The sequence below is a fragment of the Macrobrachium rosenbergii genome, chromosome 39, assembly GCF_040412425.1.
Source record: "Macrobrachium rosenbergii isolate ZJJX-2024 chromosome 39, ASM4041242v1, whole genome shotgun sequence".
In the NCBI taxonomy this organism is placed as follows: domain Eukaryota; kingdom Metazoa; phylum Arthropoda; class Malacostraca; order Decapoda; family Palaemonidae; genus Macrobrachium; species Macrobrachium rosenbergii.
The window spans coordinates 6,821,524-6,840,662 of NC_089779.1; the positions used below are offsets into that span (position 1 = coordinate 6,821,524).

Genomic DNA, 19,139 nt, shown 5'->3' on the forward strand with positions numbered 1-19,139 from the left:
ACTTACTCTTTTCTCTGGACTAATGCGATAAAAGGCGGGATTTCGATCTATTTTTTTTGTTCTGTTTTTGTAAATGTCATTCAGAAAAGCACGATGCACGATGGTTACAGCACAATCTCAAATTAATAGTTAACGAAGTGAGAGTAATGAATAGGAATCATATCAGTACACAAAACCCTAACTATGCACACACACAAACACACATAAATAAACATATATATGTGTATATTTATATATAAAGTGTATGTATATATGCATGTACATGTATATATATAATATATATATATATTTATATATATATACTAGTATTATTATTACTATTATTATTAGTACTGTTATCAATATTCTAGACTTCAAGCCTTTCCACTACTAGATGTTGGCTCCAGAGAGGCCAAACTGTTAGGGGAAGTGGCTTAATGTTGAAATATATATGTATATATATATGTACATATATAATGTATATATATACGAGTATATATGTATAAATATACTGTATATATACACATACATATATATATGCATATATAAATATGCACATATATATGTTTATATATATGTGTGTGTATGTATGTATGCATGTATGCATGTATGTATGTATGCATGTATAAACGCCTGTTGAAAGACCAGTCATACGCTATGAAATATCCCAAACACAATGAAAGTTTGACAACAACTCCCAAACAATGCACTTGCCTCCATCCCCCCTCCCCCCGACCCCCAAAAGGGACTAAGATGAAACATTCAGTAGAATCTCTCCCACGACAGCTCGTTAATAGTCTGCGGCTGAAAGAGGAGTTCTTCAAAAGGTCGTCAAAGAGTTTCAAACTGCTATAAATGTGCGTGTCACGGAAGGAACGGTATAAAAAGCTTTCAATTAACTTTATTGATGACTAGAGCTTTGTTAAGCTCTTCAGGGTATTCTCTGAAGCTTTGATGTGTCTCTACGGGTAGATTATTGAGGGTCTATTCTTCACTGTTTTCAAAGAAATGAAATATGAGGCCTGCGACAATATTTAAATTGATTTTGATCGCCACAGCTTCATCTAAACTCGACGTCGTTATTTTCACCGGAAAGTCTTTCCGAACCTGTAAAGAAACCTAAACGTTAAGTCTCATTGTGGATATCAAAAGACATGTTTTTGGTGAACGTGACCTGCAAAATCTGGAGAATACCTAAATCTCTGGCGAAAAAACAGATCGCAATTAATAACGAGTTCCCGATTACGGCCTTTGCGGGCGAAATAACAGCCTGTGTCTGAGGGCAGAAACACGACTGGTTAATAGAAGGCGCCTTCAACTTTTCATGCAGCGACCTTTCAAAGGAAGGCAACTTCACCTGTGACGTAAGATCTGCGGCTGCATCGATCTGAGTCGGAGGAAACTGTCCGTGAGTCACAGGGGGATAATGACTCAGGGTTTGGCAATAACAATTGAGTGAGATTGAGTGAAAGATCCCTTTGAAGTTTTTGATCGCTACTATCACCCTGGTGTTAGTCAGACGCTGCTGTGAGGTATAGATCTGCATTGCTAGAGCTTTTATTTGTAAACAGAATATTATTTTGTTTTACGCTAATAAAGATGAACTATATTCCGGTGTGAGTTTTTGTGGGTCAAGATTATGAAAAGTAACTGACAGGATATTTTACTTTGTTTTTCATACTCTCTCCATCTACTTAATATTTCTTTTTCGAATCTTTATTTAGAACGGATTAAAAAAAAAGATTTCTTACAAAGATAACACCTCAAGACATCATTCAAAATATCCTTTCAATTGCTAGTCTTGACTTGGTTTGGTGTCTTAGGAAGATAGAAGGGTTGTGAGGGACGAAATATTTCGATACGATATGATTAGAATCTGTTCGGCTGTCTCATTCTCTTAACAAATGCGATGGATGCATTTTTGTGATTTCTTATAATTAAAAGCTTACGACACCTTTCCTCTCGAATTGAGCGAATCTAATTCCCTTCCCCTTCTCTCTCTCTCTCTCTCTCTCTCTCTCTCTCTCTCTCTCCTTCCAAGCACTTCTGCATAGCATGAACATCTGATTCAGAATCCACCTCGATTTCAAAAGTTACCCCATGACTCAAGAAACTAATACAGCGGAAAGCTCTCGATTCCAGCCCACAATTCAGAGAAGAATGTCGGTCGATAGGAATATTACGACATCCATCGCGGAACCCAAGGTCACAGAATGGGTACATTCAGCAGATTACAAACGTGGAATGCGCTCTACACTGTATATGGGCGAAAATGCTTCAACGTAAATATATAGGTAGTCGTGCCTTAATGGATGGGCCATACTAGGACCAGCCTGGGTCTAACCGCTTCCCAGAAGAGTTTACGTCCTCTAACTTACCCTCTCATTTCTTGTCTGGTTTTCGTTCATTGGCTTAATTATCGGGATATAGAATTTATTTAATGAATCTCTTATGCTAAATTCAAGGATAAAATAGAAAATTTGGTGATGGAATTACTCACAAGTCTCCTTTCTTCCGCCAACTGCATTCTCTGCTCGACGTCCTCTGGAGTGAAGTTCTTCAGCTGATGTTTGGTTCTCTGTGACTCCAGGTAATCTTTCGTTCCCTGGGGCAGGAAGTCCTGTAAAGACGAACAACAAAAATAAGATTTCTAACAATCAGTCAGTAGAAAAACAAAGCAAATTTTAACAAGATCGAGGAGGATTCCTTTATGCAGGAAACGTCTGCAACATCAGTGACTTCACGTGAATACAGAGATGGATCATTAGTACTAACTGAATAAACTTGTACACAGCGTGGATTATTATCTCTATCTCTCTCTCTCTCTCTCCTCTTCATATATATATATATATATATATATATATATATATATATATATATATATATATATATATATATATATTACAGACATACTTCAAAAGCCACTCAATAAAAACTGAACAATTGCTATATCAATAGAAATTACTACCAGCTATAATATCAATTCTGGCTTCAGAATTCTTAACAGCGTACCTAACTAGATAACTACGGAGCTATTCATTCCATAAATAACGCATTCCCCGAGAAATATCGCCGAAGAACATGCCACCCTGTGGCGCCGCACTAAGTGCGCTTTTTGAAAGAATATAATGCGTGATTTATGGAGTCATGTTTTGGATTGCAGGACTTTGTCATTTTTCCTAGGCTGAGAATAGACTGGAAACTGCTCGCTCGTTGTTGGTATTTATATTGTTTCGAAGTGTGTTTGTTAGACATCCATGAATGTCGTTAATAGCAACACAGGGCGTCCAAACTCAGCTATCGTAGAAGTTAGTGAAATACGATTAGAAAGCCTCCGTGCAGTCGTGTTGCCAGCTGTACACTGATTACGTTACGTGTGTTCGATGACAACGCTGTCTCTCGTGATGATGTCCCAGATACGGAAATTCATGTACAAAATCTAGCCAGTGACTCCCGAGGAATGCTTTGTGGCACTTCAATACGTCTACGAGTTCAAAGTAGTGATGGCACGCTATTACTGCTTAGGGCTTGGTTCTTGGGTATTGGTTTCGTTGTAAATTATGTCACAATTATCTGTATACCTGCAGCAAGTAATGATTAGTTGCTAGAGATTCAGCACTGACGAGGAACTAATCATATCTTCAACATTATGATCCCCGTAGGGAAATAGTGCCGTTAATGCATCTCACGTGGTGAACTGTAGGCATTACTAAAAGTCGCCTGCAGCGTCCTTTCGGCCCCTAGCTGCACCCACTCTTTAAGCCTTTCCCTTTAGGCCTACCTCCGTTCCTATCTCCTGCCTTACATCTTGCTGTCCGACCACTCCAACTCCCCCTTTTCTCTATCTTAGACGCTGAACGGTTCAAAGTGCCCCAATGCTTGGCTTTACAGCCAAATTTTCATTCCCACTGATAGCTTAGCCGACTTGGCGTTCAGTTGAAAGTTTTCTCTATTTGTGTCTCATTTATAGAGATGCAGAAAGAGAAATCAACCCTGACGAAGTCTGATAGAGGAGCTGATGCTGTATAACAACAAGTTATCACATTAGACACAGAACAGCTGAGTGAAGAACAAGCTTTTATTCACTTTCAAAGCCTCTTCCTCTTTTACCTTAATCACCTCAGAGCTACCATTTGTTTTACAAACCTATACTACTTCATTCTCTCTACATGGTCAGACCATCTGAAAGTACTGTGATCCATCTACTCACATACTCCAAAAATTTCTACCACTTCTCAGTATCTTCATTTCTCATTTTTTCAGTGATTTTCACTGTACACACATTTATAATATATATATATATATATATATATATATATATATATATATATATATATATATATATATATATATATATATATATATATATATATATGTTGTCAGCATCACTGAAAAGCAGTTGTTCCCCAACCAATTGGCAGTTCGCGTCCACTTAGTGACGGATCGCCTATCACTTATAAATTCCCCTTCGGTGTTTATTCTGAATTTGAGTGGGTTTGATATTAAACATTTGTAACTTAATGTTTGTGAATATAAAAAATTTCAAGGCGTATTTGACAAAATATAGGTATATATAAATATATATTTAATAATAGGACCTCATTTAAATTGGGTGGTATCCAGCACAGATATTTATCCAGGAAAAGTTACAAGCTTTCTAGGGCTAACAGTCCTCATCGTCTGGTAGACTGTTAGTCCTGGAAAGCTTGTAACTTTTCCTAGATAAATATCTCCGCTAGATACCATCCAGTTTAAATAAGGTCCTGTTATTAATTGTATTAATGCAAAGAACAATTGTGTAAGTGATAAAGTTTGTGTATATATATATATATATATATATATATATATATATATATATATATATATATATATATATATATATATATATAATATACAGTATTCCCTTTACCTTTGGTTTGAACTTGCTGCTTGAGGCTGACTCGGTGGCTGGCGTGGCCTCAATGATCTCAAACGCCATGCCTCCGCCAGCGCGCTGCCTCGATGTGGAGATGAATCCTTCCTCCCGAAGGGACGCCAGGATCTCAGCTTCTTCCTGTCTCGCCTTCTGGTAGCCACTCAACAGCCGAGGGCACTGCTTTCCCGTTAACGTCAAGTCTGTTGACAAAGGAAATTTTATGCATCCTGTGGGCGGTCAAAGTCACAAAGGTGACAGCAAACAAGGATGTAACACTAATAGCAGTGTATGAAGGATTTCATGGAATATTACTGCTTATGGGGTTTGTGCAACTTAATGGCAAAAGTGGTATCGGACGACTGTTATTGCCATTCTTCTTAACCAGCAACCGTCATAATGAGGCCTTTAGCGAGTACGCCTAGATCAGAACTTTGAAAGTCGGTGGTTACCATATGTGCATTGTAAAGGATCAGGCCTTACAGAAAACAAGAATGAATATCAGGTACCTAAAATTAATAAGAATAAAGCTTTCACAATAGCATGGACAGCAACTATAGATTCAAGCGTTAGCCTGCGAGTAGTCAAACGTTAAAGTAACAAAAATATTAAAAGAAGTAAACAAATTGTGAGATTCCAAACAGGGTATATTATTACTGACAGAAACTTGACTAACCAACGATATGAAAACTGGACGAAAAATAAAGAAATTGGTACCAGCTGCTCCATGAATTTTCATGTGCACCAAAGACAGAAAATGTCAAGCTAACGAAAGATGGCGAATTAGATTATCGAACGGATCGGCACACAACAGGAAATCTGGTAGATACATACTACAACATAAAAGCGAAAGAGTCTTCAGTGATGAAATGAATCATCTAGATACCCATGAAGATGGGACAAGAAAAGCTCTAATTTGAGGTGATTTGAATTCATGGATGGATACATGAAATTAGCAGATCACATTTACTTGGTCTATGGAAATACAATGGCCATGCAATGGACTCTCATCTTTTCGATTATGTATATTTTGGGATCAGATTTCCATTGAAATCCTTTAGAATATTCGTGTTTGAAATGCGATGAAGCATTTAACCCCTTCCTGTGTCACTTCGAAAAATGACATGAATAGGAAACAAAAATAAAAGACATCGACAACCTTTCATGAAGATTTCAAATATTTCAAAGTACAAAAATCAAAATCTAGACATCAATAAAGTCATCCGTGATGGTGAATTGGTAAACTATCTGGAAGCTGATTTGCAACTACAGCAAACGAACGATAATTGCAGGAGAGAGGAAAGCAACATTTCATAGACTGAGAAACAGATAACTGATCTTTTTTTTTTCTTTAAAAGGTGCAGCTAACGAGTCTATAGGTTTCATAATCGTTTCCTGGAAGCCTTCCGGTCCGGAGTGCGCCCGATTACTTAAAGGCTGGTTGCCTGGCTACGATTATGAAACCTGTGGTTACAGTAGATGGGTACAAGAAATGGTGATGAACGTGAAGAATCTGTTAGTTATTTGCCTATAAGGTATAAAAAAGAAAGCAACGCTCCAAGAAGGTTAAAATAGATAACTTTGTAGGTACACTGGCCAATATCTTTCATAAAGAAACAGAAAAAATCTGCAGCAGTTTTGTGCATGGTGAAATATAGTAGAGTAGGCCTACATATCTCTTTCGCATATTAGTTACGGAAAAATTGAGAATGAGAATATCTGTAGAGTGATAAAGAATAAAGGACAAAATGAATAAAAAAATGAAGGTGGCCAGTTTACGGTAAGATGATGAAAACGCGTCAAAAAAACCTTCGTACTCTGACAATGAAAAATGTACATAAAATCGGCTTTCAAGAAATGAATAGTAACAATTCATTAGGGCACAGGACAGCCCCTAGAAAATAAGAACGATGATATGTTTCAACCGATAACCAGTCAGCCTCTATATAAAATAGTTTTACCTAAACGGCCATATACTGAAATGACGAACGATCTGACAGATGGAAATGTGTAATATTAGTACCACTTGATCTCGGTGTAACCCTTTAATACTGTAAAACGTGGGTTTATGATGCAAAATTGAAATCGATAAGGGCTGCAGACTTTGTACTTACACGGTCTGGTAGTTTTTTGTCAAGCAGGATTTCTAGACTTTTAGAGTACAAAATGGTAATCGAAAATGTCCACCCTTTGCAATGTTTTAAGATCTTGAATATTTGGTAGAAGTACTGCTGAATTATCACGGATTATGTAGGGTGATTCTCAGTTTTATCCGGATACAGGGAAGTTAGAAGATATCACGCCTAAATGACTGAGTCTGAGAGAGAGAGAGAGAGAGAGAGAGAGAGAGAGAGAGAGAGAGAGAGAGAGAGAGAGAGAGTAATAAATGAAGATGGAACTAAATGGATAACGAAAAGGCAGAAGCGGATAACAGGAGAATAATGAAGGAAGCTACTCAGAGTAGCAACTTAGACTAGGCCTTCGGCGGCGCCTTACCGAGGTTCTCTATGGGCGTGAAATCATCGATGACCCTCTTGACCAACTCCGGCGGCGAGTTTTCCGTGATGACGAAGGAATAATCGTCGTCAAGGTCATAGATGCCCGAGTCGCTGGAATCCTGACTCCGGGCGGAGGAGGAGTTGGGCGCCGTGACGGAGGACGTGGGCGGCGTTTTCGTCGTTTTGTACCAGTTGTTGCCGCCGCCGCCCCTTCTGCAGTCCAGCGACTCCTGGAAGGGAAAGGTGGATGAGTCGTGGGAGTCTCACCTGTCTTCCAGGCGTTTGATTAAGGTAGCTTTGACGCTCACCGCGTTTCTAATCATTGCAAATATTATTCATGAGTTTTAACACTTTTGCTTTTTATTCGTTTCATTAACGATGAATGATACATCAAATTGTTCGTATGAGTGATAACACGCATATTTCTAGAATGTAAGTAATACGTGACAGCAAAGTGGAACGAATATTGCTGATGACGGACACCCAACCACATTCTACCACCCTAAAACTAAAAAGCAGTAAAATAAAGCAGTAATAAGCTAAAATAGTTGTCGTTACGTCCAGTCAAATGCCAACTGTAGTAGCAGCGTGTTCTTCAACTTTACATCAAGCCCTATAAACACGTATATGTTCCATGCAAAATAGCTAAAAAATCTGTGATCCTCAAATATACTGTATTTATATTTATATACAAACTTTACAGACACACACACCTATCTAGGAACACGTATGTATGATGTATGTGTGGTAAATATACTGCTTACAAATACGTGTACATCATAAATTCAGCATCTGGTTTTGCACATTGCAATATTTACATATTCTTTTTTTTTTTATTTTTCGCAGTGATTTTCAACCAGAATGGGAAAATTACTAATTCCCTTCAGTTCTGCAGCTGGTAAAAACAGTGCGTATCATTGTGCCGACAGTGATATTTATACAGTGATGGCCAATCATAGCACCAGTCAATGAAAATCTGATTTTCCTTATCGTGGCCTGGCAACTTACTAGTCAAAACAACCAGTGGGTTGCCAGGGCATGATAATGGAACGTTCAGACTCGTTGGCATCAGCTATAGCAGCAATTGCTGGTGGTGTATGTATTACTGTGTCTGAGAAAGCGTTAGTTGCTCCTAATAACGATAATTTCTAATTGCTTGTTGATGACCTAACGCCATCTTGTCACCTCGTTTGTTGCCGGCAGAATATGGCTGCTTGTCCATGTAAATACCAGCATCATTAGTCTCTGTCAAAAAATGAAAATATTTGTCAACTATCTGTTGGGGAAAGGTGTGTCAAAATCTTTGGATACATAAATGCCAAAACACGAGTCAATATTAAGTTCGCAAGCTTCTGTCGTACAGGGGGAACATTTGTCAAGAATAGACCCGTCGGAATTGTTGGGTGTGAAAATGATTTAATGAAGAGTTACATACGACATATGACAATAGAATGCTACCAACACTCACTAATGGACCTTCGACTTAGGAGAAAAATAAGAAAGAGAGTGTAAGCGAATGAGAAAATTCCTGTCAAAGTCTTTGAACACTAGAATGCTAAAATTTAATCTCACAGGAAGAATTAACCGTGAAACTATAACAACTGACGAATGAGAATTCTACTTAAAAATCGGGGAAGTGACAAAATTCAACCTTCCACGAAGTGTCTTCTAAATGAATGAAACGAATCTTGGTATTTCTTTGACGTAACATTCGTGAAACGAGTTAGCTTTTCTACTGAAAGAGCCGTGATCTTCTACTTTTTTGTCAATGGATTGAAAGATCACAGAGAATAATTTCAGTCGAAAATACCCGTCATTTGTGTCATCCTCGCTTAAAACAGGATCGAAGGGGGAAATGTCAAAAGCTAAAGGTATATAATATACTCTTTTAGCTCTTGAGAGTTTGTTCTGTTGCACTCTTAGCTGCAGGTTGAAATTGAGAGTTGAGGATACTTTTAGTCTAAAACCCTGTCAGTCATCTCTCTGATATTTGACATTTAAATAGTACTACAAAAAGACTAGAATGGTTAAATTTCATGTAGTGATATCGATCGTAGTCGAGTGACTGTAGTATAACGGAATTATTTTTAAAAGTTTGATTTCTGACGTTCAAATTTCGGTACAAAGAGATCGGACAGGAGTTGATTTCAACAGTGCTGATAATTCTAATAACGAGAGCAATTCTCTTACCACACCCATCACTAATCACACTATGTATCACCCATTTAATGACCTGGCAAATTAAGGGACTTTACTCTTCGCTTACAAGAAAGGCCTAGTAAATAATTCATGGAACTTCGACCGGTGGAATACGTAATGAAAGTTCGACTTGTCTGCAACACTTGACCTTAAGGAAGTGAGTGACAGGTGGCGGTCGATTGGACGCCGCTTCTATGGGATTCGACTGAACACTTATTCGTGTCTTTACGAATGTATATGTGTTCTGTGTTCGCGCCTGTGCGTATGTGCGTGTCTGTGTGAGAGTGTGCGCTTTGTTCCCAGTAAGGATATATTCTTTACAGCTCGCTCGCTGTATCATACGAGTTTATGGGGTAATTTGAGAAACAGAATAACAAATACGATCGTAATTATTCTAAAAAATAGTAATGACGATGAATCACTAATTAAATGTGAATGAACAATGGATAGTTCTATGGAGCACTACTGCTCATGGGGTGTTCGCAAGTCCTGTTAGATAACGTGGCAGTTAAATCGAAAATTCATTCGAGGGTTGTTTATGTATGCTGATTATTTCAAATGTATATCGGAAACATAGCTTGTATATATGTGTACCACTGTGAGTCTTGTCAAGACATTGAAGACAGCAGCCACTGGCGTGGCCAAGATAGGATAGATTAGAGGGTAGTGGGTAGGGTCAGCTAGTGCCCCCTCCTTGTAATTTTCGGCGTGGATTAAAATACGAAAACCACATAGATAAAGGAATTCAGTTAAAGGAATCATAATCTATAATCTATAAAATATCTATCATACTAATTTCTATTTTAAAGCTAATGACAGAATATTTTCAGTACTTTTATGAAAACGATTAACAATCAGATTTCCTTGTTATAATGCTCTGTTCTTGTGCCAGCACGGGCTCTTCTCCCAATAAAAATATTGTATTGTAAAAAAAAAAAAAAATAGTGAGCTCATACCGTCAAATATAACGGTAATGAAAGAAAGGGTTGCGATGGCTAGTCCCGACTCTATGGACGTTACGTGCCGCCTGAATCATCCCAGTTCAATTATTTGCTGCAGTTACTAATCAAAGAAACAGAGAGAGAGAGAGAGAGAGAGAGAGAGAGAGAGAGAGAGAGAGAGAGAGAGAGAGAGAGCAAATAACTGAAGTGACAATATAAGTGATTTATTAAGAAATAAAGGAATATTAAAGAGTTACAGAATGAGCAAAATACAGAGAGAGAGAGAGAGAGAGAGAGAGAGAGAGAGAGAGAGAGAGAGAGAGAGAGAGAGAGAGCAAATAACTGAAGTGACAATATAAGTGATGTATTAAGAAATAAAGGAATATTAAAGAGTTACAGAATGAGCAAAATACAGAGAGAGAGAGAGAGAGAGAGAGAGAGAGAGAGAGAGAGAGAGAGAGAGAGAGAGAGCGCAAATAACTGAAGTGACAATATAAGTGATGTATTAAGAAATAAAGGAATATTAAAGAGTTACAGAATGAGCAAAATACAGAGAGAGAGAGAGAGAGAGAGAGAGAGAGAGAGAGAGAGAGAGAGAGAGAGAGAGAGCAAATGCCTGAAGTGGCTATGCAAGTGATTTAGTAAGAAATAAAGGGATATTACAGAGTTACAGAATGAGCAAAATACAAAGAGAGAGAGAGAGAGAGAGAGAGAGAGAGAGAGAGAGCAAATACCTGAAGTGACAATAAAAGTGATACGTTAAGAAATAAAAGGATACAAAAGCGTTACTGAACAAACACAATACAAAACGAGAGAGAGAGAGAGAGAGAGAGAGAGAGAGAGAGAGAGAGAGAGAGAGAGAGAGAGAGAGAGAGAGAGAGAGGACGGGCAAAGACTAAAAATAACCATACAAGCGAATTCTAAATAACGAAAACGACAATGAAGAATTAATGACCAGACAAAATATTAAAAGAAACGCATGCGCACTCTCACACTGAGAGAGAGAGAGAGAGAGAGAGAGAGAGAGAGAGAGAGAGAGAGAGAGAGAGAGAGAGAGAGAGAGAGAGAGAGAAAACACCTGATGAAATAACCATGAAAATCCAATTCAAAAGTGACGCAAAGATTCAACAGGTTAAAATAAAGCTAGGATAAAATCCCCTTGGTAACCAATCAATCGTCCCTACGCCAAGTCGCAGACATACGCATATAAACGCTAGAGTCAGGCATCTGCTTGATTGACGGGCTGGTGAATAATTGATAATGAGAAATGAATTTCTTCATCACTGACGGCTTCGAGAGCAACGCCATTTCTTAATTGAACGTCTAAAGGCAAATGCCTTTTTTTAAGTCAACATCATCGACAAAGAATTAATTGGAGTGTGTTTGTCTTAAAATATAACGTGTACCCGTCAAGGTTGTTTTGACTTACAGTTGTATCTTTAAATTTATTTCATGAGTAGACTTGATTAAAGTTTATATTTACTGGTCTCTCCACGTAGCATTTACTGGCACATAGAATTTAAAAAGGAAAGAAATGGTTTACTAAGCTAAACTTGTAAACGTTTAGTTCTGATTGATTATGATGTCTGATTAATTCTTTGAATTTCATAAAATTCTAATAAAAGCATTTCGTTTATCTTCACAAATTTACATAGGTACAGATGCTTACTAAAGGCACTCACACTATTGTAGATTAACCAAAAACCTAAGGTTAAACATAAAACGCATTTACGGGTTAGCAGTAAACGTTTCTGTCATTTTAAAACAGAAATGTTTTTAGTAACTGCAAAATTTCTTACTGCCGAAACGAAAACTCTGCTAAATAAAAGAGACTCAGTAACGAGTATGTACAATATTGGACAGCTTACAAACATGCAAAGGATCATTATTTATTAGTATGGTTTCTTATCGATAAACACAAAGAATACTGTATTCATTAGCCATTATTACTATGAAAAAAAAAATAAACAATGAAGGCTTTTACTGCCCACAACAAATCATCGGAAATTTCCAAAGCGACGCCACAACAATAAATGCTCAGTAAGTTCTACATCGTTGCGAGAATCTGTACGCGGTCATTGAACCATAACAGTCTTCCTATAGAAGTGTGATTCATACATCTATCAATTCGTTATTTGCCGAGAAATTGAAGGGAAATGAAAATTTCTTGTTGCAAATCTATTGATTTTCTGATCCTATTATCTGATGATATCTTCATTAAGCATTAACTAATTAATAGAAATTGGAATAAGCATACTAAGCTATACATGAAGAATATTCAGAGTTGGTTAATTCTAATACTTAATGGAGCTGTTTAGTGGACATCAATAATCCAGATTTCCTGACGTTTCGACTACAGGATTTTGTAAATTCTAGATGATAATGCACAGCTAATTCCTGATCTGTAAAAAATTATGAATAAATGCACAAAAGCATCTATAACTTAAAAAGATCTCTTGCTGATGAATAAAACGTATCTGAATCGAGTTAAAATTTACGCTGGAATTCTGAAAACGAGTCCAGAAGTTCTTTCTTAAAATCGGTTAATGTATAATAACATTTACAAACCTCCAAAATTGCCTGTTGAGAAACAAAAACCACACTAAATAAAAGAAAACCTCTATAGCAAACATATACATTACTGGGAATCACCAACTAGTCTAGCAATTTGCAAACATGCAAATTATTATCTTGACGGTTTAGCTCACACTGATACAATAAACATAAGGGAGATAGCCAGTAGTATTCATATTCGCAAGAACTTGTTTTTACCAAACGTCCAATAAATCTCACATCACCAACCAGTTCCAGTTGTGTTCGATGAATAGCATTAGTCTCTCTATACAGACGCTATGTAATGGACCTTTTGCCTTCTACAAAGAAGGCGAAGAATGTGAAACGGATGTCGTCTGGCATGCATTCGGGGCGTGAAAGTATTGACAAATGTTTCATCTATGGACACGTAAAATATAATTTTGTAATACTCTAAATACCTAAGTTAAATTACGGTTGTGCTTTTGGGGCATTTTGATACCGGACCAGAAATACTGGTGACCCGATATTCTACATCTCAAAGGCGGCAGGTATATTTCCAAGGTCAGAAACACCTGATGCGTTTTGCTCTAAGTCCTTGATGAGTATGTCAAGGCAAAGCCACTTGGAAACTCAAGGTCAGAACCACCTACGTATCACAACACTCTCCTTTGGCTTATAATGGTATAGTTGCTACTGGAATACCTTCACCTTGTATTGAAGCAAGCAACTCGCAGATTGAAAGTCAAGAAATAATTAAATAAACTTTGCTAGATGCAGGAATTAGAAGTAAGCTCTGTAACCAATGTATGTTTTTTTGCTATATTTTGGAATTAGAATAATCAGAAGTGTATTTCAGAGCAGAGGGTAGTGAGACGGGCAAGCGAGTGTCATTTTCTATCCGCATCCCGTAGGAAACAAGGAACGGAAATCGGAGGAAGGAGAAAGGGTTAGGAGGAGCTAAATCGCAAAGTGATTATCGCTCGCAAACTTCTAAGTCTCTCTCTCTCTCTCTCACGCACAAAAGCCCCAGTCTTTACGCTGATAACAGATGAAAATCGAATGCGTTGTCTGTAAATCGCATTGTTTTAGTTGCGAGAAACGTAGCCTCAAACCCAGCTACTCCTTTTCCGAACCTTCGTTTTAAGTAGCGCGGTTTGAACGACACAGCTCTGGAATCAATAAATTATTTCTCCTTGAATTGCCACTTGAAACTGTGTCAGTGCGAAGTGTCATTGACGTCGACTGGGGAGAATTGTAGCGGTTCGGATTTCGTACGTGGCAACGTCAAATTATCGTTATTATTATTCCCTTCTCGTAGAAAAGTCACTTCTCCTTGCCTTCCATTCACAAATTTGTTTCGTCTTAATGTACAGCAAGACTCACCATCATCATTTTTCAGCCCTTTCTCTCTTCAGTCGACAACTGTCTCTGATGTGCTCTCTCAGTCAAAGGAAAACTAATGAATTATATAGTCGATTGACCTTATCGAACGATGCAAATCTAGGAGATTTGGATAAGCTCAGTCTGTCAGTACTGTGTTTCAATATTCTTGAACCGCTCAGGACCTTTGTTCAGTCTAACCTCGGTTGCTTTGTGCTATGCTTGCTTTGTGTCTGAGTATTTTACATGCACAAGCGCTCCCAGGATGTACATATGCACATATATATACTTCATACATATTCTAGTCACTAATGTGTACATACGAGCAGATATTGAAAAAGAAGACATATTATCGAATGCAAACTATATTTTACAGTTATATATACATACATATATATATATATATATATATGATATATATATATATATATATATATATATATATATATGCATATATTTATGTATATATATATGTATATATATATATATATATATATATATATATATATATATATATATATATATATATATATATATATATATATATATATACATATGTGTGTGTGTGTATGTGTTTACACATATATGCGTTTTCTATACTTTAGATTATTAAGTTACAAATAATCCATTTATAACGAGCTCATTTTACCTTGGAAATAACTTCTACACTTCATGGCTTAGTGACTAAGGTCACTGACACCAATGCATTAACTGAAAATGGTATAGATTCGAAACCTGCCCTCAAGCAGATGCACTTAAGGTACATATTCCCATTTGGGTGTGTTATTCTACACTATATATATATATATATATATATATATATATATATATATATATATATATATATATATATATATATATATATATATATATACAAATCATAAGAAACCATAAAACTCTCTCACCATTCTGTGTTCTATTTCCCATATAAGTGTTCGCCACATGTTGAGCCGTCTGTTTCGTTTCGAAGAAATCCCGCAAACGCCTACTGCGCAGTTGCGCTAGTTTATGTCAAAACATCCACTTGACACCCCGACTGCATGTAAGGCATTGATATTCAAAGATATCATCTACCGCCTGATGCACACATACTAACCGAGCAACAACACTGTGTCCTTTCTCGTTCCGGGGCTTCGAATGAAGACCACAGACGTTGGAGGTGAACCACTGTACACTCAAACCACGGATTAAACGTTCTGCACTCTGTACGTGTCCTCAGAACGACGGAACAGACATCGGAGCGAGATTAATCGGGCTCCTACCGGAGCGGTTTTAGATCTACGTGGCTCCGGTGACATTTCCGAACGCGAGAACTTGCCGCCTTTGACGTGGGAATGTCGAAATCCCAGGATTCGATAAACTCTCCTCGCTGGGATTTTGAATTCATTTCTTTCTGGAAGAGTTTTCCGAGCTGACAGCAAGTTCTTTTCGTTCTACCTCTTCGCAATACTCAGAGGAACTTTGGTAGTGATGGAGACAGAGAGAAAACTTCGAAGTGACTGCAGTAAATATGGTACTTGGTCTCAAAATGGTAGAATAGTTGAAAGGGACTTTGAGGTTAAAGTTTTAAAACATGGTTAACCTTACCATTAAGAATGCGAAATCGAATGAAGTCATTTCTGTCTACGTCAGGATATGTCACTGTACTTAGGTCACATCATTTGCGAATAAATTCTGCTGAAATAAGTTGAGATGAATTCACTATAGGTATGGGGTCAGTAATATCAATAATATCGGCGGTTGCAGAAATAGGTGAAGATGTTCACGCGTCAAGTGAACATCTTTCAGATTCCGAACTTCTCTATTGACTAACTACCATTAGTTGTTGTTTGAGAAAATGAAATTCCTCGATGATGAAAGTAGCAGTGAAAAACCTCCTCTGTCTCTCCCAGGAAAGCCTCATTATCTTAGGAAGAGAGAGGAAAAGGTAGCGACCTTTAGCTTCTTGGTTTATTCACGGCTCATGACCCATTAGGTAACGAATCCCCATTACCTATTCAGTTGCGAGCAATACGCAGAATTAGTATTTCATAACAACCGTATGGTAATAAGTGGCTTCATCGAGTACTAGAGCTCCCGGTATGCGTGCAACTTGATCGTTTCTGCAGGAGCAAAGGCTTGTTATTGCGCCTTCTGTAAACAAACGACCGTCAGTCACGCTAAAAAGGTCAAATGTTAGATATATTTTACCTAAGCCCATTTTTTCATGGCCATCACCATCTTTTCGGAATTTTATGCAAACTGGTAAGCAGGCACCTTGTTGCTTATTTTCTAAAAAAATGTTTTTGAATCTGACTTATTTTCAAGGTCACAGGTCAAACTAAAGGGCAAATTTCAGTTAAATAATGGCTAATGGATAAAGCATTTTTCGTTTGTGTTCATCATTAAGAAACCATTTTAAGGAATCACGATCCTTTGCATGTTTGTAAGTTGTACAATTGACGATCTCCAATATTTCTTTTATTTGATAGAGATTTCGTTTCGGCGGTAAGAAATTTTGTTGTTGTTAAAGGGCAAATTTATTTTCAAGAATATTATTTTCGTCTGATTTTGATGTACTTAGTAGCAGGGTATGGGAGTGAGTGATTATTATATAAAGACTATTTCTTGCCTTGACCTTTTTAGAATTCATTGGTTCCTTGTAAATGTCAATATTTTAATTTTTTCCTGAATCTGATGAAACTTGATAGATAACTACTTTGGAATTGGTCATTATTTTCCCGCAATATTTTGGACTTCGGCCTTTATAAAGGTCACAATTTAAGGCCAACAGTGATTACACTTAAGTGCAACTGTATTACGAAATGTCGGCGTTGTATGGTTGAAGCTGTTCTTTAGAAACGATACAGTTGAAATCTAGTTATTATTATTATTATTATTATTATTATTATTATTATTATTACAGACTGAAATAGATGAGGATTATGATATATAGAACAGACATATTTACCTTACTGACATCGCATGAGATTTTTGTTTAATAATGAATATGATAAATCACTGGGCAATATTCAATGCATAAACTTACGAAAGCTTGAAATCTGAATGAATGATCAAGCTGTCAATGTTAAACGTTTCGTCTAACCAGAATCTAACAACTTTGTAGATAATTTTATTTTCCTATTTTTTATTTTCTGTAATATTTAAATAGAATCGTACTATTTTTTCCTATAATTATTCACATACATCTGTGTAGAGAAATAAATGATTAAAGAAAAACAGTAACTAATTGCACTGAACAAGAAGGAAAGAGAAAAATGAATTATGCTCTCATAGTTTTTGGTACTGGGCAGTACTCTATTGAAACATGGTTATCATTCACCGTAGAGTTTTACAACTCTTCAACCCGTAAAAGTGTATAGTTAAGAAATGCGATTGGCCTGAATCACAATAACTACTCATTGCTTCATAGGTTTTCTTTCTCCCTCCTCTTTTCTCTCTTTCATTCAGTATTTCATCATACATTTTGTTTTAATGAATTCAAATTATACTGTTCATTAAACCATTGACAGATTAATTGGTAACCGTCAAACGTTTGATAAGAAACGAAGGCTGTAACGTAAGAGTTAGATTGAAAAAAGTTTTTATTTTTACAAAGGGATCTCAGACAAACGAAGGTCGTACCATAAAGCAAAATATAAGATACAAAGACCACCAAAGTCTAATAACCTTTTTAATGAAGCGAGATTAATTAAAAAAAAATAATCCTCCCTGGTGCATAACGTGTTATACCACGTGCCCGCACGGTCACTGCAGAGGATTTCCCCAGCGCTGCCTGCACGGAATGTTGCAATCATCATATGCGACTACCTGGGAAGTCTTGCAGTCGACTGTGGTTATTGTGTTCCACGCAACACACGCAGAGCCTCAGTGTTGCCACATGTGGTGGAAAGTGGTTTCGCGTTTGTTTATATTTGTACGGTTTCCCCTTTGCGTAGACGTTCCGGCGGTTCAGGAAGCTTTCTAAATCCTTTTGCATGTAGTGGCATCTAGTTTATAATTTAGGTAATACACGGGAAAGGTAAAGATTTGGAAATTGATTACTCCCAACACCAAACACTGCGCCTTTCTTTGAAAACAACAAGCCCGGGACTCACGCCATGCAATCACGTAGACATTAAAAACGTTGCTTGCTATTAAATTAATCTTTTTAATGAGTGTTAAACCCAATGGGATGGGCAACGAAGTACCATTTTCTTGCCCAGGTAAAGAAAAAAACGTGAAAAATTAGGAAGGATCAAGGTTGGGGTTAATAAAGACAGGAAAACAGAAGCAGGGAGAGAATTCCAAACCTTGCAGGAGAGGGAAAATAAAATAAGTCACTGAATCATAAAACTCGAGAAGTACTGATTCCCACAGAGTAAACGTTGGAAGAGGCATTCTGACAGGTGCTAAGTTAAGTATACCTTAGTTTAAACAGACCACTGGGCTGATTAACAGCTCTCCTAGGGCTGGCCAGAAGGATTAGACTTATTTTACGTGGCTAAGAACCAATTGGTTACCTAGCAACGGGACCTACAGCTTATTGTGGAATCCGAACCACATTATAGCGAGAAATGAATTTCTGTCACCAGAAATAAATTCCTCTAATTCTTCATTGGCCGGTCGGAGAATCGAACTCGGGCCTAGCAGAGTGCTAGCCGAGAACTCTACCAATTCGTCCAACGAGGAACTACTTGGGGGTCTGATTGTAGG

General features: G+C 37.3%; 1 protein-coding gene across 1 annotated transcript in view; it reads right to left on the minus strand.

Annotated features, from left to right (window-relative positions):
• The window catches only part of LOC136825686 (uncharacterized), an 82,532-nt gene that overhangs the window by 6,876 nt on the left and 56,517 nt on the right, over positions 1-19,139 (minus strand). Inside the window, exons 2-4 of the mRNA XM_067082396.1 lie at positions 7,388-7,619; positions 4,889-5,094; positions 2,480-2,599 (exon numbers count right to left, since the gene is read on the minus strand). Of these exons, the coding sequence (XP_066938497.1) occupies positions 2,480-2,599; positions 4,889-5,094; positions 7,388-7,619 (558 nt within the window). The remainder of the gene's footprint in view (positions 1-2,479; positions 2,600-4,888; positions 5,095-7,387; positions 7,620-19,139) is intronic.